A 24,068-nucleotide genomic window follows, 5' to 3' on the forward strand; every position below is an offset into this window, starting at 1 on the left:
CAGTTAAAGTGGTGTCAAACTGGGTTAGACTTGTCCTTCCATATTGGCTAGGGCTATGGGACCCCTGCGAATATGCAAAAACCGCAAATAACTAAGACATGTTTTTAACCTGAGAGGACGCCCCTCTAGGAGTCTGTAGGTCCTCCAGTGCAACTCTATGTTCAATGTCTGACAGACACTGACCATAGAACTGCACTGGAGGAGCTACAAAGGCCTAGCAGTGTTCTCTCTAGGTCTTTTAGAGTAACTTTTAGTTGAAGTTGACCATAGAGTTGCAATCTAGGAGGACCCAGATATTCCTAGAGAGAACATATAATCAAATACGCAAATATCAAAGCCCTAATTATGGAGGGATGAGCTGTAGCACCCAACCTCTCCCTTCCTTCCCCTCAGACCGAATGAGGGGGAAATGGAGAAGCCGGGTTGAACCCCTCCTTCAGCCACGCCGTGACGTCAGCGGGAGTGGGCGGGGCGAACCGAGGGGAAAGAAAGAGGCGGAGCCTGCCGCCCAATCCAGAGCAACGACTCCTTCAGCCGCCGGGCCATGACGTCACTGGGAGTGGGCGAAGCGAACCGAGGAAGGAAAGAGGCGGAGCCTGTCGCCCAATCCAGAGCAGCGACTCCTCCTCGGGCCGTGACGTCACCTCCCGATTCTGCGTGCGTGCGCGCCCCCTCCCCGCGGCCGGCGGGAAGAGGCGAGGCTTAGTAGAGAGGCTCGAGCCAGGCGGCCTCGGGGGCGCGCACGGCGACGGCTTGGGCGCCATGTTGGAAGGTTGCTGAGCCCGGCCGCTCGGTTTTTTCTCTCTCTGTGTTTGTGTCTCCCAGTCTCTCTCTGCTTCCCTCCGCCGTCTCTCTCTCCGTCTCCCACAGGCTCCTGGGTCGCCCTTGCTGGCCCTCGCGGGTGGCTGAGGCGCAGGGGCACCTGGAGGGCTTCTTCCCTGAGAGGGCCCCAGGAGGAGGAGGAAGACCATGGACGTCGAGAGGCTCCAGGAGGCGCTGAAAGGTGGAGGATTTGGGGGGCCTGGAAGGGGGAAGGGGAATGGGGCAGGCCTTCTGGGCTTCTGTTTGGGGGGGTGTGTGTATGTATATGTGTGTATATATATATATATGTATATATGTATGGTTATGTATATATGTGTGTGTATCTATATGCATGTCTGTGTATGTATATATATATATGTATATATATAGGTGTCTGTGTATGGATATGGATCTATATGTGTGTATATACATACACAGACATGCAGAGGAGGACAAGGGACCTCAAAAGGGAGGGCATTCGAGAGAAAGTGAATGGAGGACCTGAGCAGAAACCACTCACAGAAATGTAAACTCATGCTTCCTGGTCAAGATCAGGAATGGAGGACGTTCCAGAGGAAAGGGAGGACATGGCTAAATGAAAGAATAAAAAGGCCGAAAGGCTTCATCCTCTCAGCGTAAACCCATGCTTCCTGGTCAAAATGGAGGACAGCGTAGGACGTGACCAAATGAAAGCCCAAGAACGCTTCGCAGAAATGTAAATCCATGCTTCTTAGTCATGATCAGAAAGGAGGACATTAAGAAAGGGAGGACATGACTAAAAAAAGTCAAAACACTTCGTAGAAATGAAAACCCACGCTGCTTAGTTAGGCTCAGAGTGGAGGACGTCCAAGGATAATGTAGGACATGACCAAAGAAAAGCTCAGAGCACTTCATAGACATGTAAATCCATGCTTCTTAGTTATGCTCAAAACAAGGACATTAAAGAGAAAGGAAAGACAGGGCCAAATAAAAGCTTACAAAGCACACTCAGAAATGTGAACTCATGCTTCTTGGTCAGGCTCAAAATGGAGGACGTTAAAGAGAAAGGGAGGGCATGACTAAAGAGAAAGGCAAAATACTTCATAGAAAGGAAATGTAAATCCATGCTTCTAAGTTATGCTCAGAATTGAAGAATAGTGTCGGACGTGACCAAAGAAAAACCAAAAACACTCATATAGATACACAGTACCTTCATCCTTCTTAGTCATGGTCAGAACGGAGGGTCTTTTGGAATTCCTCCTGGACAGAAGATGGAAATGTAGGACATGTCCGGGAAAAGGAGGAGGACCTTTGGCCACCCATAAGTCAATTCCGACTTGTGGCCTCTCTAAGGCGAACCTATCATGGGGGTTTCTTGACAAGATTTGTTCAGAGGAGGCTTGTCATTGCCTGCCTCTGAGGCCGGAAGAGTGTGACTTGCCCAAGGTGGGTTTCCATGGGCAGGGATTTGAAACCTGGTCTCCGGAGCTGTAGTCCAATGCTCACGCCACTGTGTCTGTGCTGCCTTCTAATCTTGCTTCTCTTTCTTCTCATCCACTGGACTGCACTCTTCATTCACCTTGCTTTCCATCCAGAGGCCTAGTATTAGGAACTAGCTTTGAAAGACGTTCAGTATCGACTGACCAGACATTAAGTTATATTTGAAGTCCCTTCAGAGGCCTGTTAAAGAGCAGGTCTGAGTGTATGTCTGTGTGAGAGAGTGAGTTTGGTGGTGTGTGTGTGTGTGTGGGGGGGGGAAATAAGGTGTTTAACAAACAAAGTATGTTTTTAATAACCATTACCTTGTTTTTCTGTCCTCTTCAGATTTTGAAAAGAGGGGGAAGAAGGAAGTGTGCCCAATATTGGATCAATTTCTTTGTCATGTTGCCAAGACTGGAGAAACAATGTGAGTTTAATTGACTGATGGTTTCTTTCTGTACTCCTGGATAGGCGAGAAAGAAAGTTAGCAGCCAAGCACCTTTCATGTGCTGATCATTTGAATGTGTATACACTTCCCTATGGACAGTTCTGCAGTATAAGCATTTCTCAAGCTTCTCTAATTAGGCAACTTTCTTCTAGACATAAAAGCTGTTCATCAAAGATTGAAAAGTATCTTTCTGAGTGCCATTTGCTCTTTCTAGAATTGCTTGTCAACTTTAATAGATTCTACTGAATACCATAAACTGGATGCTTTCTTTTTTGTTTTACACATTTTATGGCCCTGTTTTCGCTGGCAAAAATGGTCAGCCATTGTGTGTTTCGCAATTAGTTTTCAGAGTTGTGAGTTAAATTGGATTACAGACATTGAGACAGGCTGCTTCTACACTTTACTGTTACTAGTGTAAAAAAGTGGTGTGTCTTCTTAGCTTTTGACTTACAAATTAGCACGTACTAGTTTTCTGAGGGAAATGTAGTTCCATGTTTATTTAGGAACATTCATTTGGTAGCATTGGATAAATAGGTGCACAAATATTCAAAGTTTGCAACTACCATGCTTAATAATTAGTTATTGGAACTACAGTCGCCTCTCCTTTTTCACGGGGGATGTTGGCTTGAACATAGGCGCAGGGGCGCACAGGTGTGTGCCGCGAGTCATGCCCCATTAATTCCCCCTCCGTTTGTCCCTTACACATAAGCGAGGGATGTGAGAATGGAGGGAGGACTGTATTCACAAAACACCCTCTTTTGTGTGTATGTGCTTCTTCATGCAGAAATAATACCTCATGTAGAAATATCCTTAAGTTCAAAGTACTGTTGGTCCTGTTCAGGACCACTTTTAGATACAGGGAATAAATTATAAGGAGCCACATTCTCTTATTTTGTTCTGTGTTGATTTTCCTTTCTTTTTCACACCACTTTCCTCTTTCATCAGATGTGGACAACCATATCTGAAACGTATAAAAAGAGAGAACCAGAATATGCTTTCTTAGATGACTAACAGTCCTTTGTTGGGCACATGGTTCTTATTTTGTGTAGGAGTTCCTTTACTTCATCAAGGGTTTCAATTAGTGCTCATCTAGCTAGCTATTTTGAAGGGATGTTGGTTTTTACTAGAATGACTAGCTGTGTGATTGTGGAGGCAAGGAGAGAGAACCCTTCCTCTTTCCCTACTCATGGATATGGTGTAGCTTATTGGTGGGAGGAAGGCTATGTTATATGTTAGTTTTTGGCGTTAAGGGTGAGGAGTTTGTGCTTGATCCGGGAACAAATGGGTGGTCAGTGTAGGGATTGGGGGGTATAGCGGTCACTGAAGAAAAGGATGCAGGGATAAAGGTGAGGCTGGAGTGTAAGAGAGAACAGTGTTAGGGACATAAAAAGCTTCCCTATACTGAGTTGATCCATTGGTTCATTTAGCCTGGTGTTGTGTGGCTGGTGATGGTTTTCCAGTATTTCCCAGGGAAAGCTTGCCTTGCTCTGCATAGAGATGGAAGAGTTGAATCAATTTGCATGAAAAATAAATCTTTTAACACTAAATTTATTTACTTCCTACATTGTTGTCCCAGGTTTCCTCTGGTGGCCTCAGATTGCAGAAGTCAAGAAAAGAAACATGTAAACATGTGTGTTTTTGTATCTGAATTATACTCTACTCATGCTGCTCTGACTTCCTTATTGCCTTGCCATTTAGCACAAAGTTCTCCAGTGGGTGTTAACAGTGAGTGCGCTCCCTCCCTCCTTCCGTCCCTCTCTTTCTTTCTCTTTGTTTTTGCTCCCCTGTGCTTCAGGAACAAATGTTTGTTTCACTGAGCATTAGCATACAAAATACAGCTGTGCTTTATTGCGTGACTCTGGATATAAGGGAAAAGCAAAGCCCTGTAATCTTGTCGATTCTTTGAAACAAAAAGTTCAGTTGATTAAGAAAAGAGTTTCCTTTCAATTTTCCATTATAAATGATAAACCTCATTACATTTTTGGCCCTTCATTACAGTTTTGGAATTGGAAAATTTAGGGCCTAGCAAAGCTCATAATGGACCAGCTATTGTAAAAATTTCTATATATGTCTTCTGCAGATCTACCCTTTGTATTCTTTATCATAGTGTGGACAGTCTAATCCTTTATGTTACATAAACGTTCTTGTTGCTTTACTACCAGTATTGATCCCCAGTGTTTTTGGCTTTTGAAAATACGTGTTTAAGTGATACATATTTGGTATTTTTTAGTGTCCATTAGGATGTCAGGATTATAGCAGATAATTTTTAATAACTGCAAGCACATTGGTTTTAAGCATGAGTGGGTACAGTGGTGCCCTGAGGCTGTATCTGGCCTCCCAAGGCTGTTTCTAGATGTCTTAGGTGACCTGTTTTTCTGCCCCACCTGCAAAAGGTATATAATCTCTCTTAGAAATGCCCAGGAGTGTTGGTTCACCTTTTATAAATAGGTTGCATTCCCCCCCATACTACTTATATTTTTTAAAAAAACCTCCCAAAAACTGATTTTTGAAAATCAGAAGGGACTTCTGGCCATTGAGTTTTTGGAGAGGGGCAGTTTTTGTGGTCCCTGAAGAGTTGCAAAGCTGTAAAAATGCCCCTAGGCTCACTTCTGTTTCCTTCCCCTGTTTAAAGAGAATAGTTAGTGAAGCATTTAAAAAATAATTGTAGTTTTTATGTGAGGTGAGTGTCCCCAAATGTAGAAGTTAAATACTTAAATTTCCAAAAAGCACATAGGAATTTGCTGGAGAAAATTATAAAACAACCTTTCAGTTTGGAGACAGTTTATTGCAATGTGTAAGTTCCAACCGCCTGCCTAAATAGCCTAAAGACACCAGATCCTGGAAGTTAAGCAGGGTCAGGGCTGACTTGTACTTGGATGAGAGACTGTCAATGAGTACCAGATGCTGTAGGCTGTATTTCAGAGGAAGGAACTTGAAAACCCACCTCTGAGTATTCCTTGCCTAAGAAAACTCTAGGAAATTCTTGGGGACACCATATGTTGACATGTAACTTGAAGACATATGCATGCATACATACAAGTTCTAAACATGGAAAAGGGCTTTATAGTACACTTGGTTACAATTGTGAACAGCGAAGCACACATTTACTTTATTATAGTCCACTGAATAGCAGATCAGTGTGTCATATCCTTAAAAAGATACATTTCTTTTCTAGGTACATAGTTTTCAAAAACATTTTATTAAAAATACTATGAGCTCTCTTACTTAATATAGGCATATGGGCGGAACAGACTGCCCCTTTGTGCCAGCTTGGGGGTGGCGGCAGAGCGTGGCGTTTAGATGTGCATGCTCTGATGCCACCCCAAGCCAGTGTCACGCTGCACGCCTGACCACATGGGCAGTTTTGTGGCGCTCCAGTGGTGCAGTGTTTGTATTCTACAAATCTACGGCAGTGGCAAAAAAGCCAGAATTTTGTAGGCTCAAAAAGAAGCGGCATTTTGGGTTGGGGGCTTGGCATGCGGTTGCTGCGGCCCCAATCCAGCATTAGAATCATAGAATAATAGAGTTGGAAGAGACTGCAAGGGCCATCCAGTCCAACCCCCTGCCGTGCAGGAAATCCAAATCAAAGCATCCCCGACAGATGTCCATCCAGCCTCTGTTTGAAGACCTCCAAGGAGGGAGATTCCACTTCACTCCAAGGGAGTGTGTTCCACTGTTGGACAGCCCTTACTATCAGGAAGTTCTTCCTAATAGTAAGGTCTGTCCAACAGTGGAACACACTCCCTCGGAGTGTAGTGGAATCTCCCTCCTTGGAGGTCTTTAAACAGAGGCTGGATGGCTATTCAAAGGGGTGGCATTAAGCTGCCCATTCCAGGCATTCTGTTTCATTCCATATATGGCTTAACAAAGCTTCTGACAAAGATGCATCTTTTCACAAAGTCATTTTATGTCCACGTAGCCCCCTTCTCATTATTGCCCTTCATGTAGCTAGAAGTTTTTTTTAATGCATTTTCAGAGTGATGATGGGGTAGAGAACACAGTTTTGGTATCAGGTTGCAGCAGTGTATCTGCAGTAAACAGTGCAACACAATTTGAGCTGATAAAGAATGGAATTCTGCTATAGCCAATGTTGTTGTAATGCATGTGCCTATGGCAGACAAGGCAAACAGTGGATACCTCCAGAGTTCCTTACTGAACATGCATGAACAGCAAAACAAAACAGCAAAATAGAGACCATTTTTAAAGAGTGTAGATCTGTATGCTTGGACACCATAATGAAAATCAAGAAAACTGGAGGCTGCTGAAAGAAAAACAGTAATCCCTGGATGCATTTTGGAAGGATCTTTCAAGTGGTCTCTAGAAAGATCAACTTGTCTACTTCTGCAAGACTTGCCTGGAGTGTTTGTTTCTTTTCACATGTGCATATTGTTAGGCTTGAAGAAAAAGCTTGTTTAAACATTTTTGTGGTGTAGGGACCTATCCCTATTCTTTCTGTATCATTTCTGCATCTGGTACCAGGTTTTCTGTTAAAGAAGTAATGCCCAGGAATGTATCTTCTTTGTTAACTGCTGTAGTTGTATTATTTTTCATTAATTTCTATGGAAAGTGTGAGAAAATAATGACTCTTCAGTCAAAACCAAATTTATCTGAACCCCGTTGCTGACAGTATATAAAGGTTTAGTCTGGCTTATACTTTTTTGATTTAAGGCAGGAATGGGGAACTTGTGGCTTTTAGGTGTTGGGCTACAGCTCCCATCACACTGTTGAATAGGCTGGAAGACACTGCAGACCAGCAGAATTTGAATGCCTATGGGTTTCCCCATATTGCTTAAAGGTGTGATGTCTACATAAAAAGCAAGCATGTGTGTCTATGGAGTTAAGCAGACAGCCAGGAAAGTGTGGCTTGAGGCTGCTCCAGCTACAAGCGGATCAGGTCTGTGGCAACCACACGGCCTGCTCCGACAGTGGGCTGCAGCTGCTGGCCCCAAGCCAGGAGCTGGATTATTCTGGCTCCTTTTTTGCTCTGGTTTAAAGGACTGGAGCAGCCTCGTTCAGCTTCCAGCCACATTAGAAACAAGCATCATATAAACGGTGTGCCTCCAGTGTGGCCGGAAGCTGCTTCTTTTGGCCTGTGTATTTCGGGTTCAAATTAGATCACTAGATTTTGTAAATCTCCCTCAGTTATGGAAGCGTAATAGTGCTGTAACTAAAATAATACCTGCCTGTAACCAAGTAGCTGAACAGTTTAGAATTGTGATTTTCACAATAATCTCCCTTCTGTGCCTCACATAAAAAAGTAGATAAACTAGACTTGAGCTACCTGGTATTGTATAACACTCTTTAATTGCTTATAACTACCTACAGATATTTCATTCAGCATTTTGGCCTCACTTCAGAAGTATAGGTGTGCACCTTCTGTATTACCACAGGTAATGAGATATCTTGTTGAAAAGGAAATCTAGACAAGGATTTGGGGTGGGAGATAATTGGTACTTGTACCTCTCTGATATTTACTATTTATATATATCACATGCAAACTTTCAACAGTTCTTTTGAAGTGAAAAGGCAGTGATTGTCTGGAAGTGAAAAGACACTGAATGTCTGGAAGTTGTGGATGCCTGTGTCAAGGGAGCCCCAAAATAAGTTGTAGAAGTCTGTTCTTGAAGAAACATAAAATGCTGCTTGACTTCTTTGGCAAAGGAAGCACTATTGCTGTTGGAACAACAGGCCAATGTTACTCATTGTAAGTATGTGGCCTTCCCTTGTGCACTCATAGTATGTCTTTGGATTCTGGTTTTCACTAGTTTTTAGCCAGGTTTTTCTAGTTGTAAGCAGAAAACTGTTTAGCTTGAGTGATCACAGTATGGCTTGTGGGCTGTGTATAGCCCCAGTCCATATTTGAGGCTCTCAGGGCTCTCAACCTCAGTTTATTTTTATTTTTTATTCAGAATTTCCCCCTCCTTGCCATCTAGGGCATGTAAGTGAATGCTTTTGTTTTAGGCTGAGAAATGATTCTTGTCAAATACATGTAACTATGAACGTAACATTTTATAATGGCTTCTAGTTTATCTCCTAGTTTGCATAAGTCATTTTCTGGCTCTAAAGAAACTTGGCCCCTCCCTCTAAAGGTGACATTTCCTCTACATCCTCATAGCATGCAGGGAGGCATTTGAGGATTTTTGTTAAACATAACAAAATTAAGAAGGGGATTTGAAGGCAAGATATGATTCTTGTTGTCTGTGGACATTAAGTCTGGTGAAGGTATGTGTCGTTCCCTGATCTTAGATAGCTGCTCACTCCAGTCTAATTTATATTTAAGACTTGTGTCTTTGTGATTATATTTTGATATTTTAGATTATTTTTCATTAATTTCTATGGAAAGTGTGAGAAAATGATGACTCTTCAGTCAAGAACAAATTTATCTGAACCCCGTTGCTGACAGTATATAAAGATTTACTTTGGCTTATACTTTTTTGATTTAAGGCAGGAATGGGGAACTTGTGGCTTTCAGGTGTTGGGCTACAGCTTGGCTCAAGGTCCAGAAACGATAGTCAGACTTTATCACACTATTTAATAAATGAGTGGGTTAGGGGTACAGGTTACTTTCAAAAGTGGAGAAACCACAAATGTTTTAAGCCCTCTCCCCACATGAATGCTACAGACACTGCTACTGCAAAAAATCTGCCTTGTTCTGAGGTTAGATGACAACACTGCTGCAAAAATCTCCTGTAGTGTTGTTGTCCTTCCCTTCTCCTTCCTCTTCCTCCCCATTTCTTTTCCTGGCTCACACCTCCCTCCCTCCCTCCCCTGGCATCATGATGCCTCCATTGCCTCCCTACTTCTTCACCACTCCCACATCTCAGCCACCCCCCTCTTCTTCCCTAATTTAGAAACAAATGTGGAGCTCCCATTTCTACGTGACTTTCCCATGAGTATCCTCCCTTGCTGAACAGGCTGGCTGGGAAGGCATGGAAGGGAGCTTGCACACACATGTGCAGAAGCCTGGAGAGGAGCCCCAGTGGTGGTGAGGGTTGCATCTGCCTCCTGGTAAGCAGGTGCAGATCTCCTGATCCTTCTGTAATTCAACCACCACCATGGTTTCTCACCAGGCATCTATGTGCTCCCTTCCGTGCTTCATGGCTTAGCCAGCAAGTGATACCACCATGGGAAAGCCACAATGGTACTGGAACTCCACACTCAGCTTCAAATCAGGGAGGAAGAGGACATCTGAAATGTGGAAGCAGCAGAGGCCAGGGAGTGAGATGGAGGTGTTGAGATGCTGATGTGGGGGAGGGAGGTATGGGCTGGGAAAAGAGAAGGAGAGGCGTGAGGAGAAGGAGGATGACAGTGCAGGAGATATTTGCAGCAGTGTCATCACCCTAGGAAGTGGAGGGGGGAAGGCTTGCAGACCAGCGATGAAGGCAGCTATACATTCACAAATAATCAAATCCGCAAAAGAAAAAACCCACAGAAGTCAAGGGCTGAGTGTATAGTGATGGATGGATGACAGGGACAGAAAAGGTGAAGGTTGTAATTCTCTTTTAAAATTCTGATATATTTCATATTTTTCTAACCATCTTGGAGGTGTATTTTTGTCTTACTGTGTAATTTGCTTCACCTGTTCTGTAGAAAAACATCCAATTTTAAACTTCCATTAGCAAATTCTTGGATTCAGGATTGAACATATTTTTTCATGACAATTTTTAAAACTAAAACATGTACCAGGATAGCTATTACAGAAGCATCAGTACAATTCTTAGTGAGTCAGGAATGAAGTGAAGTTGAAGGCTTTCATGGCTGGTATCCATAGCTTTTTGTGGGTTTTTCAGGCTATGTGGCCATGTTCTAGAAGAGTTCAAACCCACAAAAACCTACTGAACGAAGGTTGGGGAAATCTGGTACAAGAAATGCCATGAATTTAGGGACCAAAACACACTGCAGAAATAATCCAGTGTGAGACTGCTTAGTGCTAAGGAATCCTGGGAACTATAGTTTGCTGAGATATTTAGTCTTCTCTGTTAGAGAGCTCTGGTGCCACAATAAACTACAATTCCCAGAATTCCATAGCACTGAGCCAGGGCAGTTAAAGTGGTCTCAAACTGCTTTATTTCTGCATTGTGTTTTGTTATTTCTGCATTGTGTTATAAGCCATCATACTATTCAAGGAACTGTGCAAAAGGTATGCTGCTTTTATGTTATGGGGTGGTTTCACTAGGGTACTTTCATTCTGATTAATGAGGCAGATGAGAAACTTTCATTGCTATTTCAGAACTGGTTGCTGAACACTTGGTGCTGTGAAATTTATAGTTGCGGTCCCTTTCCTCAATGCTGGGACTAAGGGAGGCTTACAAAAATTAAAACAATTTGAATTAGGGAATCCAGAAATAACCTCTCAGTTCTGATTTCTGTTTGACATTGTTAATGGTTTAAATACAATTTCTAGTTCCAGCTAGAGTCACCCATTGTATCACATGCTAAATGGTTAGTCAACACCTGAATAAGTTATATGGATTCAGTATGTCTGCACTAGTTTGTACTTACAGTTAGAGTTGGTTTAGTGTTAAGACATTTCCACAGTTTGGTTTGTACTGGAAATAAAGTTGTTTCCCTTTGTTGTGTGTATCTTACATATGTGTGTCTGATCTGAATTACGAATTTTGGGGCAGCATGTGACTACAGAGTACGCCACTATCAAAGCATCTCTTTATTTTCCCTTTTGCACTGGTTAACCTAGTTAAGCGACTGACTCATTCACTTTAATTTTTCTATACTTATCTTACCTGTACATGAATCTAGCAATTGTATAAGTGTCAGCTTTCTGGTTTATGCCTCCTCCATCCATTGCTACTCTTGCAATCTCATCATCAGAATTTATAATGTTAGAATCTCTTAGATGAGTCAAATTTATCCATCAGTGGATACTCTCAATATTACAGAGTGTAAATAATGTGAAAACATGTTTTGCCTTTCTTTGAAAAGGCAAGTGAGTGTTCTTCTTTCATAATATTCTAGAATGTAAATAATGTATGTTTAGTGCTTTTCTATACATCTGTTTCTTTTTCATTTTTTGTGATTTATTTTTAACAAGCAGTCTAATCTCCAATCAAAATAATATACAAACAAAGATAAATAACCCAGAGAAGGAAGAAAAAGGAGAAGGGAAAAAAGAAAGAAAAATGAAAGCGGAAAAAAGAGGGATGAAGTTGAAAAAAGACATGCATCTAATACACAATTCGGCTCTGGCCCCATCTTGGCTGTTGTTTGTTATTGAGTCCCTTGAAGTCATGAGCTAGTATCACAGGGTTTTCTGGGCTGAGAGTATGTGACTCACCCAGTGGGTTTCCATAGCAGAGCAGGAAATCGAACCTCTATCTCCACAGTCCAAGTACTATGTTCAAATCATTACACCATGCTGGCTCTCCATCCTGACTGTAGTGAAAAGGTAAAATAAAAATAAAAAGAGAAAAAAATTACTCTACCATTATAGATCCATCTAAATAATCCTAATCACCTAAAATTACTAATAGCCATAGCCACAGATTATTATATTGTTAAATTTCTTACTGCTCAAAAAGGACATAAATGGATACCAGTCTTTCAAAGTCTTCAGTTGGCTTATCCTTTAGAACCCATGTTAATTTGTCCATTTGGGATAAGTCAGCAAACCAAATCCATCACCAGTGCTTCAGTCCCTTTCCATGTTTGAGGAAACAATATTCTTGCTGCTGTTGTCATATATCGAAGAAGCAATCCATATTTATTATCCAGTACTTTATCCATAATGCCCAACAAAAACATTTCTGGTAACATTACAAAATCTAGCTTTAAACATCTGTAACAAATAGCAGCTGTTAGAAACAGTTCTGTGTATAGAGCACACATGAGCAAAAGGTGTGAACTTGCACAAACAACACCACAGGTTGTTTTGAAGATTGGGAAATCAGCATATGCTTCTCATATCCCCATTACGTTCTTCCCTTTTTCTATTTCTTATGAGCTCAGAGAACATATAATTAAAGTTGAAACAGATTTCAAGGGATTGGAGGAAGTGCATGCATATCTCTCATAGCTGCTGTATACATTAACTAGGGAGTGGAGTACAGCATTCTTGAGCCCAGTGAGGTTCTAGTTCACTTACTGTATAGTTTCATCTGTTTGATTTTATCCATAATTTGAATGAAGCTTTAAACAGCTGAAGTAATTCCAAGGTAACTTACTATGTATGGCTTTAATAAGAATGAATATCCTTATTCATCCTTACATGGTAAAAGTATTATTGAAATTAATAGTAAAATTGGTGGTATCGATAGCAAATGGTGTCCCCATAGTCTTACTTTGACTGTCCATGAAAGGCAAATTTTCTTTGCAGAGGTTTGTTCACCCTTGTAACAATCGGCACTTGGATGTCTGTGTCCTGACCTCTAGTCTAAGATTGGTGTTCCAGAAATAGCAGATACCCCTGATGTTTTCAGTAAACACTACCAGTACTTTTTATACTGCGATTCCTCATTAATCCATAATATAGAATGGACCTTTCTTAGGCAAAGCTCAATGCCAGGCATTGTGAGGGGTTTGGATATGCTTTCAGGTTGGAATTGCTTATATAAATTAATACAATGTGCTTAGATGGGCCTGGCAAAAATAATAGTTTAGGCCGATCCTGCTATTTCATTCTGATCACAAGCAGCTAAGCTATAGCAATGGCATGTGCCTTGGAAATGTATACAGTATAATGTATTTCAAATGTTTTGTACCAGTCGCATTTGATTTAATTTAATGCTGTGTGTGCTACTTGATATACATATTTTACTTGGATAACTGCATTTAGTGACTAGTCTTGCAAGTTTCCATTTGTAATCAAATATGTAACATCTTCTGTAAGCTGATGATTTCTCAGTAATGTCATCAGTCATTATTTTGTTTGCAAGCTAGCTAAGAGCTATTTAGCAAAAGTTGCCCCTCTTCTTGCAGACATTAGAAGCAGAGACCTCTGGGATTCAATCACAGTTGAAACAATGCAGTATTGTTTGAGAAAAGAATAGTTTACCATGCTCATTAATAGTATCACTTGAGTCATGACTGATGGTGAAAGTGACCATTTTGCAACACCAGAGGATTGAATGACTGAAGGGAAGATTTAATCAGTTCAGTCATCAGGGGCCATCAGTGTTTTTATGCAAGAATTTGATACTGATGACATAGAGAATATTCTTTAAAAGTAAAAATTAAATAAGATTATTTTTAAAAAGTCAGTTCAAGTAGAAGATGTTTAGTATGCTTCACTGGATCTCAGTAGAAGTTACTTTTCTGCTGCAAATGGAGTTGAAATTTTATACCTGTTTTTCACTGCTCTTTGTCGCCCCTAAAGTAAAAAGTAAAGGTTTTCCTTTGACAAGATTGTCTAGTCATGACATTGAAAATCACTCAGTAACATCTTAACTAATAACATCTCAGACAGAAAGTAGATATGTGATTCTAATGTCATCACCATTTTACTCCTGTATGATTTTAACATCCTTGCCTGATGAGGAAGCCAGCGAAATTTCAAAAGCTTGTGTAATGTATTTTATGCTTTGGGGAATAGGCCTAATAAAGGATTCGTTGCTTGTGTATTTTGTATTTTATTGTTTTTCACTGTTATAATAGTTACATTTTAAAATAAAATGAGCACCAAGCTCATAGACCCTCTGAATGGGGCCTGTCTCAGTATCTGCAAGAATGATTAGGGTCTCCACATTATAAATAAATGGTTTTTAAATGCCTGTAAAATTACTTGTGGAAGTCAAGCTTTATCCAGTTTGTTAAATGATATAAATACATTAAAATAACATACTGTGCATCTTGTAAAAATCACATCCAGCGTGTGCTCTGGGAATGGAACAGTTCATGAAGCCTTTATTGTGGGCTGCTTTTCTTGTATTTTATGGATTTTAGTTTCTGTGCCTTCATAGCTGTCTGTAACAGATGTAATTTGGAAACCATTCCTTGTATAGGAGCCCGTACACATTGTATCTCCTATGTTAGTATATGCGAATGTTAACTTATTGGAGTGAATGAACTAATACTAATTATGGATTTACTCTGGTATTGTTAGTATCTTTTTGTCAAAGATTTATAAAACTTCTCACTGAAGGCTACCAGCAAGAGGCAGATCTTTTCCACACATTTTTCTTCAGCTTCAGATGGTGCAATAGTTAATATTGCTGTTGGTATTTTGCCTGTTAAGCATTCACTAGCTGTAGAAGCAGGACACTGTTTCTTCTCCATGCTTCTGAGCTACCACGATCCCCAACCTCCAATATTCAGTTCAGATCCTAAATGGGAAGTTCTACTCCTAAGTAGTTGCTCTTATGTTCAGCTCTCAACATGTTCCTGTCTGGACATACGATGCAGTACATCTCTGTTATTGTTGTGTGCCTTTCAGTTGTTTCTGACTTATAGCAACCCTATCATGGGGTTTTCTTGGTAAGATTTGTCCAAAAGAGGTTTGGTATTGCCTTCCCTGAGGCTGAGAGCATGAGACTTGCCCAAGGTCACTCACTGGGTTTCATGGTCAAACTAGAAATTTAACCCTGGTCTCCAGAGTCATAGTCAAACACTCAAACCACTATGGCACATTGGCAGTCAGTATTTATTTGCCTTTCATGAAGCCCCAACATTCAAGTAACTCCTCAGGAATAGAATTTCCTATTTAGGCATAAACATTCAGTTAGAGGATGAAGCAACTTGGTAATGTCACAGTCTTGCACCCTCATCTGACTGAGATACTGCCTTTAAAGACTTGGTCTCAGTTCTCCCCCACTTTTGTGCACAGACCATAATTAAGAACAAAAGTGCTCTGCTGGCACCTAATGCCTATCTGTCTAGCATCCTGTTCTGCTGTGGCCAGCCAGATACACCAGCAGGCAAAGCAAGAGGACAGTAGTCCTTTCCTGCTATTGTTTTCAGGCATGCGATATTAAGAGGGATGTTGCCAATGGTCCTGGAGATACCTTAACAAGCCATCACATCAGGTAGCCATGAGTAGCTTTAACCATGAATAATATCCCATTTTAAGATAAGGTTAATGATCATTACCATGTCTTGTAAAAACATATTCCATTATTTCTGTTTGTACTTTGTGAATAGAGATGAGAGCTCAGTCTCTTCTCAGAGCACCTAAAAGCACCTCTATTGTCTCATCCATCCAGCCTTTAGGGTGAGCACAAACAGTTATGCCTGTCAATTTTTAAAAAAGATCTTTGGCATCGTTTTCCTTGGCTTCATCCTTTACATCCTTTGTAACATGCTGCTAAGTTTTACCCTTGACGTATCCATGGGTCATATCAAAATCCATAATTTTGGCCCCACAACCTGCCCTCAACTTATACATGAGATCGACTTGTAGTCAAATATATACAGTATTTTCATGGATGTCTGAGATAGTGACACTTTTGCTTTCTGGTGGTTCAGTGTGAACAAACTTTGTTTCATGCACAGAATATTAAAATATTGTACAAAATGACCTTCAGGCTGTGTGTATAAGATATATATAAAACAAATAAAATTTGTAGTTTTTTGTGGTTTTTTTGGGCTATGTGGCCATGTTCTAGCAAAGTTTCTTCCTGATGTTTTAGAGAAAGATGCCAGCCACATATGCTGGTGAAACGTCAGGAAGAAATTCTGCTAGAACATGGCCACATAGCCCGAAAAACCCTCAAAAAACTATGGATGCCAGCCATGAAAGCCTCCGATTTCACAAATAAAATTTGTGTTTAGACATGGGTCCCATCTCCATCATATCTCATTACATATATGCAAATATTCCCAAAAAATTACAAAACAGTTTTGGTCCCAAGCATTACTCTCACTGTAATGATGAGCTACCGTAAAGTACTGACATTTGGGAATCCCTGGTTAGAGTGAAAATGTAAGCGAATATCAACTGTTTTAAAATGTAGAATTGTTTAACATGAAAGTCTCATGCCTACTTTGTAGAGTTGTGCAACTTTAAACTCTCCTACTACCATTACAACACATAAAAAAAAAAGTTTTGCTTTATCTGCTAGGGGAAATCCCTTTCCCTTAACTTCTCATTGAACTTGTTTGCCTTAATAAGTATGTAATGGCTTAATTATTTGAAGACCTTATCATAGATTTTGCTTGGGTTCTCTAGCAAAATGCCTTAGTTGTAAACACAGCAATAGTAAGTAAGTTTTGCAAGTTTTTCCATGTTGGTTTTCTAAGGTGGAAAAAATTAAAACATGGTTATGTCTTGATCAAATAGTGCAATTGCAATGTGACAATTTCCAGTTAGTTCAAATAATGTATAGGATAAACTAAGGAGTAGGCTTGGCTTCTTTACTACATTCCTCACCTTTCTTCTCATACAACTAAAAAACAATGTTTATAACATTTCACATGCAGTCTTTCCTCTAGGTTTCAGTATGTGTTTCCAGATGGAGATTAAAATTACCCATCTATTGAATTGCCATCTGCATCTAGACTGCTGTCCTCTATGCTCCCAAAAGTTAGTAATATTGTTCACTTAGTAATATTTAATACTTGATTATGGATATTCCTGCTTTTTAAAAAACTGAAAGCAAATATATGTTGACATTTGACAGTTAGCTAAGTTGCACACCATTGTTAAATATAAAAGGAGAAATAACAGAGTACGACTTGCCAAGAAGGGAGAAAGTTGCATATAGTTCAGTGTTTCTATCATGAAAGTAGTAGATTTCAAATCACATATCCCAGATGGAAGCTTTACTCTACCCTGTTGGATTGTGCTCTCTCTCGTGATAATGCTAATTATAAAGTTTACATTATTTAACAGCCATAAATATATGTTTACTGAGAAGTAACAGTTGCTTAATGAAGTAGAATTAACTCTTGGGAAAGTGTTTCTAGATCTGCAGCCTGAGACATTTTTCCTGGATAGTAACAATTTGCGTTTGAATTTTAACTGTTTGTAAATCACTGCAGTTTTCCATGAAGCATATCAATGTAAACTAGATTGTTTGTATAATTGTGATGGCTATACCAGCCATTTCTTGCTGATTCTGTGCTGGAAAATAGTGTCATCAATGCCCCTTGCAAGAATTAATCATGTGAAAAAAGCTTCACAAATGGTGTTATAACTAGTTGTGAGGATTCAGCCATGGGCCTGTCCCAACTGGTCTCGGGTCCAATACATTGTGTAGGTAACACACTTGTTGTAGTCTTCAGTACGGACTGAGATAATCCGTGGGTGGAAATAAATGATATTTCCCCCTTGTCATGGACGGATCACTACCTGGTCAAAGTAGGACTGAAAGCCACGATCCAGAAACCCCTCGGGGGTGGAGGACCTACCATAATGGCCCGCCCTCGAAGGCTGATGGAACCCAAAAGGTTCCAAGAAGCCTTAGAAGGAATTATGTTTCGGAACGATGGCGATTCTGTTGACACCCTGGTTGATACTTGGAATACAAATCTTACCGGGGTAATAAACAGTATCACTCCCGAGCGTCCATACCAGCCCGCTCCTAATAAAAGATCCTGGTATACTAAAGATCTTCGCCAGATGAAGCGGGCTGTGCAATGACTAGAGCGCTACTGGCGGAAACATCAGAACTTATCCGACAAGACACTCCATGAGAACATGTTACGTTCCTACGGAGTGACAATTGATGCAGCAAAGACTTTGTTCTGTGCTGCACTGATTGCATCGGCAGAGTCTCGCACAGCAGAGCTGTTCAGGGTGGTCAAGGAATTAACACAAGTACTGACCACCCTGAACCCTTTATTAGAACCAACTACAGCCTGCTGTGACGCTTTTAATGACTTTTTTGCTGATAAAATCTCTCAGGTAAGGGCCGATGTCGATGCCAGTCTTTTGACAGAACCTATAGCAGAGGCTTCCAGTGACTCTGGAAACAAGGTTATTCTGGATCGTTTTGTTAATACCGAGGACGTGGACAAACTGCTTGGTCAGGTGAAAAGGACGACTTGTCCTCTGGATCCCTGCCCTTCTTGGTTGACCGTCCAGGGAGGAGATGTCATAAAAACTGCTTTAGATCTTATAGTTAACACATCTCGTCGGGAAGGTATATTTCCATCGCCTTTGAAACAGGCTATAGTAAAACCTTTTCTGAAGAAACCTTCCCTTGACCCCCTGCTAATGAGCAGTTATAGACCGATCTCCCTACTACCATTCTTGGGCAAGGTGATCGAGAGGGCAGTCGCCTTTCAACTCCAAGCAGTTTTGGTTGAAGCCGATTATCTAGACCCATTTCAAACTGGCTTCAGAACGGGACACAGAGTGGAGACTGCCATGGTCGCCTTAGTCGATGATCTCCGTCTGGGGATTGACAGGGGACAAGTGACCCTGTCGGTGCTCTTGGACATCTTAGTGGCCTTCGATACCATCGACCATGGTATCCTTCTGGAACGCCTGGGAGAGTTGGGTATCGAGGGCACTGCGCTCCAGTGGTTCCGATCCTACCTCTCGGGAAGGTTCCAGTCGGTGAGGCTGGGGGATAGTTGCTCCTGTAAAAGGGAGCGGACATCTGGCGTTCCTCAGGGTGCCATTCTATCCCCCACGCTGTTTAACATTTACATGAAGCCGCTGGGAGAGATCATGCGGAAGCATGGAGCACGGTGTTATCAGTATGCTGATGACACCCAGATTTATCTCTCCATGTCTCCGACTAATACAGTGACTAAGGATGGCACCTCCCCTCTGGATGCCTGCCTGGGGTCAGTAATGGGCTGGATGAGGGAAAACAAACTCAAGTTGAATCCAGAGAAAACAGAGGTACTCGTGATAGGTACCCCAAGCCCAGACAGGGAAATTTGCCACCCTATCCTGGATGGGGTTACTCTTCCCCTAAAGGATAAAGTTCGCAGTCTGGGGGTACTCCTGGACTCATCTCTACAATTATCATCTCAAGTAGATGCGATGGCCAGGAGTGCTTGGTACCAGCTGCAGCTGATACGCCAACTGCGTCCCTGTCTGGACAGAAAGGACCTAGAAACTATAGTACATGCACTGGTAACCTCTCGCTTGGATTTCTGTAATGCACTCTACATGGGGCTACCTTTGTACCAGGTTCGGAAGCTACAACTAGTTCAGAATGCTCCAGCCAGATTGATCACAGGTACCCCTAGATTGGACCATATAACACCTATATTAAAATCTCTCCACTGGCTACCTATCAGCTTCCGGGCGCAATACAGAGTGTTGGTCGTCACCTATAAAGCCCTATATGGCTTGGGCCCGAGTTACTTAAGGGAGCGCCTCTCCCTACATAATCTGCCCCACACCCTCAGAACAACGGGGAAAATTTTACTGGACTGCCTCAAGGTAAAACTAGCAGCAACTCATCGGAGGGCCTATACGGCAACAGCCCCTACCCTCTGGAATGCACTCCCAGAAAAGATCCGACTCTGTTCCACAGTAGAAGCCTTTAAGAGGGCATTAAAAACCCACCTCTTTCAAGTAGCCTTCCCTCCCAACTCTGTTTAGATTAGGAAGTCCCCCCGCCCCCCCAATAACTGATGGTTTTAATGGTATGTATATGGCTCAGGTTTTTATGCAATCTGTATGAAATTGTGATTTGTAATTAACATAATATTGATTGTTCTGTACTGTGACATGTGTCACACAACTGTTGTATTGTAAACCGCTTTGATCTATAGGAAAGGTGGTATATAAAGTTTTAATTTTTTATTTATTTAAATACCATCTATACAGTGGTCCTTTGGCTTATGTGGGGGATCTGTTCCAGACCCCCCCCCCCCGCAAACCAAAAAACGCATAAGCTTGAGTCCCATTTGATTGAATGGGGCTTGTGCTCGTGGCGCGGGAAAGTGTGTGCGCCGTGGGCGTGTACGCCACTCACTCTCCCATTGTGTGGCTTCTGCGTAAGGAAGAGGCTGCATGTGGGGGCACCTGCCTATAGCGCAGGCGCACTGTATTCATGTTTATAAATTGACCTCATGTATGAGTCAGAAGCAGGATTTGGGCCAACAGTTATTCAATTTGCTATGATTATGGATAAGTGAAGGGTAAAACATAGGGATATGTAACAAAGTATGTAAAGAATGAAGTAAATTCCAGCCTATTAAATTTGATAATTTTGCCTGATTTTAGCCCAGATGCTGCAAATGCTGAAAAACATGCCCAACTATCTTATTCAAAACCTTCAAAGCCCAATTCCTCATCACGGGAATAACTGAATAAAAGGTGGAACTGTTCTTTGGTGTGGAAATACACTAGGGAAGATTTAAAGAGTGTGTGGTGGCCTGGGTTGGGGATTAAGGTAGGTCAGTCTGTGTAATGAAGGGAGGGGATTCTTGGAAAGTTTTAGGAAGAAGAGGAGGATGGTGTAGGGGTCTCTGTGGAGTTGGCTAGGGGGATGCTGATGCAAATAGTGTAGAAATAATAGCAGAGGACCACGAAGTCAGTCAAAATGTGTGTGTGCGTGCAAGGGGAAGGGTGTTCAGGGTTAACTGGGGGCAGCATTGGGGTAGGTCCATATCAGGGATTTGGAGAGAGAATGGGAGCCGAGGGTGGAGAAAAGCCCTGTCCAAACCTGGGCAGGACTGGAGAGTACGAATAGTGGTGGTCAGAGGCAGTAGTGGTAGTAGTAGGGGGAAAAAAAATAAGAATGGAGGGGATGTTGAGTGCTTAATGGGAACCATACGGAAGGGATGCTGCGTGGGCCCAGGGATGGAGCAGTTAAGGCATCATATGGAGCTTGGGAGAAAGTGGTGGTGGTGGAGGAGGAAGTGGTGGTGGTGGCGGCAAAGAACATGAAGGAAAAGTGGCAGTGAAAGGCATCAGCAGGGGGGAACAGCCAGCAGCTGGGCTCTTTCTCTCCCCCCTCCTCACCGTGAGGGAAACCCAGCTCGATAATGGAGACAGAACCTGACTTGGAAAGTGTGCAGAGAGAGACAGGGGAAGACATGTGTCAGTGGACAGGTAGTTGAGAAGCCTCCGCCGGATCGCAACCACCTCTGCCTCTTTTTAACTTCCCAGTTCGTTTCCTCCAAGTATTCTGAGGGGTATGATACAGTCACAATCTGAGAGCCAGAAGGGGGTGCAACAGGAACAGAGAGTAACAAATAACAGAGAGACTTCCATGTGCACAAGCCCTTTTTTGGAGAGTGCTTCCAGATCCCCCAGTTTGCCCGATTGACCCTCTTAAGATTTTGTGAATTTATGTTTCTATTGTAGCCCCAGAATGTTTTGATGGGATCTGATCTGAAATGAACTGGGAAGTAGAAAAGAGGCGAAGAAGAGAGGGTTTGAGATCAGGCAGACTTAGCCACCAAGCAAGGCAGAAGTGTCCTGGTGCAAAGGCAGGAAAGGGAAGTGTACATAGTGGAGTTATTGGCAGGAAAGAAGTGTGCAGCATGTATGTTGGGGTGGACTAAAGATTTTTCCAGCTTTAACACTTCTGTGGGGATTTTGCACCCCTAGCCCTTACAAAAGTTGATGGCCGACTATGTATTAGACTCAGAAAGGAGGTTGAAGAAGAGTATGGAAGATTGGTGCTGGCTACGGTGGTAAAGTGAGGGGAGAGAAGGCACTTGGAGAAGTGAGGTAGTACAATTTTTCTCGGACAGACTATGACTCAAACTGGAGGGGGGGTGTTCTGGCTTGCTTTTGGATGATCTACTTCATTACCCACCCACCTCTGCCACCCAGTTGGGGGTGATCACTCTAAATGGCTTCTCAGAGACATCTGGGGAGCCTGTGCTGCTGTGGGGAGAGGTCAAGGAAGCAAATTGTTCAAAAGTGACATTGGAAACGCCTCCCGGCCTGAGACTCAGAGGCAAACCTTGGGGCCTTTTTAACAGTCTTAGCATCCTCCTCCTTTCCCCCCTAAGATGGGTGGGCCAGATTAAACTCTTGTTTCAACATTGACCTGTGGATAAGTCAACCCAGTGTTTTAAATTTTTAGCCTTAAATCTTTCGACCTATAGTCAAGTACAGTTGCCCCTCCGTTTTCGCAGACTTGAAGTCTGTGTTCTCAATTATTCATGGAGGGGTGAGCCCCTTTGACTCACATGGCCAGTCAAGCCAATGGGACTTGAATATATGCACATTTCAGTTTTTGAGGGGGAGGTGGAATGAATCCTCCACGAAAATGGAGAGACAACAGTTTGTTGTTGTTGTTGTTGTTAGCTGCCCTTGAGTTGGCTCCAACTCGGCTCCAACTCATAGCAGCCTTGTGGATGAGATGTCTCCAAGCCGCCCTTTCTTCCACTGCTCTGCTTAAGTCTTACACGTTTATGCTTGTGATCTCATTGAGTCTAGCCATCTGGTGGGTGGTCTCACTCTCTTTCTGCTGCCTTCCACATTTCCTAGCAGTATTGAGTTTTTTGTTTTGTTTTTGTTTTGTTTTTTTGAGTGACTCATGCTGTCTCATGATGTGGCCAAAGCATGGCAGCCATAGTTTTGTTTTCTTGGCTTCTGGAGAGTTCTGGCTTGATCTGTTCTTTTGTTGTTGTTGTTGTTGTTATTCACCCTTGAACCCAGTTATTTCTTTTCTTTGTTGTCCAAGGTATCCTCTCCAGCACCACATCTTAAATGAATTGATCTTTTTTCTGTCCATCTTCTTCAGATGTCACATCCATACATGGTGATAGGGAATAGTATGGCTTGGACAATACTTACTTTAGAGATCAGTTGTATGTCTTTACTTTTTAGAATCTTTTCAAATCTCCCGTAGCTGTCCTTCCCATTCCTAGTCATTTTCCTATTTGTTATATACTTATTTCAAGTTATGCCGTAGGCTAATCATTGCCCCCCCCCCCCCCCCGCAAGGAAAATGGGAAGGAACTGTTTTTCTTCCTGTGAAATTTTATTGTAAAGCTGAGAAGCCTCCATGCAGCTTGGAGGTAGAGGCTGTGCCCACATGCACTCCCCAAACTGCTGCCTCCTACCCTCAGTTGCCTAAAGAATAGGTAAGTAGCAGGAATATTTGGCGCATTGTATGTGGCATGCATCTTGGGTGCTATATATGACCATTTAGAATAAAGTCATGCATTATGCAGGATGTGGCCAAATTTTGGGTTAAGGTTGAAAAGCCAATGTGGTAGAGAAATAATTTGTGCTAATTTTTCTTTCGTTAAAGTATAGCCCTCAGTTGCTGAATAAGCTACTGTGCTGTATTCTGTACATTCCTTTGTGAGACTTGATGCAGCATTGTTGTGTTGAAGCCATGGTAACAAGAAGAATGAAAACGTCAGTAGGCAGAATCAAGTTATGGGTGAAAGTTGCCAGCAAGGAAAACAGTTTTGCAATCAAACTGATAAAACTGCTAAGCTCACTTGAAGCTCAGACAGAAAATGGCAGTGCTTTAGAGTTTGCCTTCTTATAATAATTAATCTTTTGTAAACTGTCATGCAGTAGAAGTCATACCAC

At 42.0% G+C, this 24,068-nt stretch overlaps 1 protein-coding gene across 2 annotated transcripts in view; it reads left to right on the forward strand.

The window, feature by feature from the left end:
- Positions 1 to 701: 701 nt before the first annotated feature.
- PPP4R2 (protein phosphatase 4 regulatory subunit 2) overlaps positions 702 to 24,068 on the forward strand; it is a 46,470-nt gene continuing 23,103 nt past the window's right edge. Inside the window, exons 1-2 of one of the 2 annotated variants that reach the window (XM_089519650.1) lie at positions 702 to 1,003; positions 2,605 to 2,686. In XM_089519650.1, the coding sequence (XP_089375776.1) occupies positions 970 to 1,003; positions 2,605 to 2,686 (116 nt within the window). In that variant the 5' untranslated portion in view covers positions 702 to 969. The remainder of the gene's footprint in view (positions 1,004 to 2,604; positions 2,687 to 24,068) is intronic. The other variant, XM_089519640.1, reaches the window with a different exon arrangement.

The sequence above is a fragment of the Sceloporus occidentalis genome, unplaced genomic scaffold (genome assembly GCF_023333645.1).
Source record: "Sceloporus occidentalis isolate IW3139 unplaced genomic scaffold, rSceOcc1.0.p SCAF_1, whole genome shotgun sequence".
NCBI lineage: Eukaryota > Metazoa > Chordata > Lepidosauria > Squamata > Phrynosomatidae > Sceloporus > Sceloporus occidentalis.